Genomic DNA, 1,131 nt, shown 5'->3' on the forward strand with positions numbered 1-1,131 from the left:
GTGGGCTGGGGTGGGAGAGAGAACACAGAGGAACCTGGAGAGCAGCATGAATCATTGTGTGGATGTGGGGACAAGACAGGGAGACGGAGAGAAGGGTCTTGGATTAGGTTGGGAAAAAAATCCGGGAATTGCTGATGGAAATGCTAGGATAAGAGAGACGGTGGTGGAGAGAGGGGAGGAGTGTGGTATAATGGATGGATGGAGGGAGAGTAGGAGGGGACAGAAGGGGGAGGTGGGAGCTGCACCCTGTCGATAACAGAGGCAAATCAGAGAATGCTGGAGCTACAGGTTTAGTGAATGACGTGTCTTCTTTCTCCTTCTGAAAATATTTTTTATCTTTGATTTGTAAAACCATTTCAGAGCTTTAAGCAGAGTTAGTCTGGGCAAGTATCAAATAAACAGACCACATTTCAACCTTTGTTTGAAAGTGTTGCTCAGCGCAAGACTGCGGTGGTCAGAAGAGGAAAAGACACTGTTTCAGATACTCGGTGCCCATTGTAACCCCTCTCTCTGGTTTGCTATCCTTCCCACCTTTCCCTCTCCCATTCCCAGCGTACTTCAGGCAATCAGGAAGACAATCTGCGACTGGGAAAATGGCCGGGAACCTGCCAATGATCCTTGTCTGAAGGGGGATAAGGATCCGAAAGGGGGCTTTGACATTAAAGTGCCTCGTCGTTCAGTTGGTCCATCAAGTACACAGGTTTGTAGCAATATCTCTGTGGGAGCAGAGTTCCCCAGGGTTCGGAGAAACGGCTGGATGTTCGCATTGGAGCCAGTAGACCATGGGCTCAGGTCTGAATTGGCTCATTTCAGCACAGAGTTCAGGCTGACAGTCTCATATAACCAAGAGAGTGCAGCACTATCAGAGGGTCAGTGCTGAGGGAGTGCTGCACTGTCGGAGGGTCAGTGCTGAGGGAGTGCTGCACTGTCAGATGGTCAGTGCTGAGGGAGTATTGCACTGTCAGAGGGTCAGTACTGAGAGAGCGCTGCACTGTCGGAGGGTCAGTACGGAGGGCATGCTGCACTGTCAGAGAGTCAGTACTGAGGAAGTGCTGCACTGTCAGAGGGTCAGTGCTGAGGGAGTGCTGCACTGTCAGAGGGTCAGTGCTGAGGGAGTGCTGCACTGTCAGA

General features: G+C 51.2%; 1 protein-coding gene across 7 annotated transcripts in view; it reads left to right on the forward strand.

Moving 5' to 3' along the window:
• The window catches only part of cyfip2 (cytoplasmic FMR1 interacting protein 2), a 91,080-nt gene that overhangs the window by 43,766 nt on the left and 46,183 nt on the right, over positions 1-1,131 (forward strand). For all 7 annotated transcript variants that reach the window (XM_043703145.1, XM_043703151.1, XM_043703146.1 and 4 more), the window contains exon 15: positions 553-700. In XM_043703145.1, coding sequence (XP_043559080.1) covers positions 553-700 — 148 coding nt within the window. The remainder of the gene's footprint in view (positions 1-552; positions 701-1,131) is intronic.

Source organism: Chiloscyllium plagiosum, chromosome 14 (genome assembly GCF_004010195.1).
Source record: "Chiloscyllium plagiosum isolate BGI_BamShark_2017 chromosome 14, ASM401019v2, whole genome shotgun sequence".
Lineage (NCBI taxonomy): Eukaryota > Metazoa > Chordata > Chondrichthyes > Orectolobiformes > Hemiscylliidae > Chiloscyllium > Chiloscyllium plagiosum.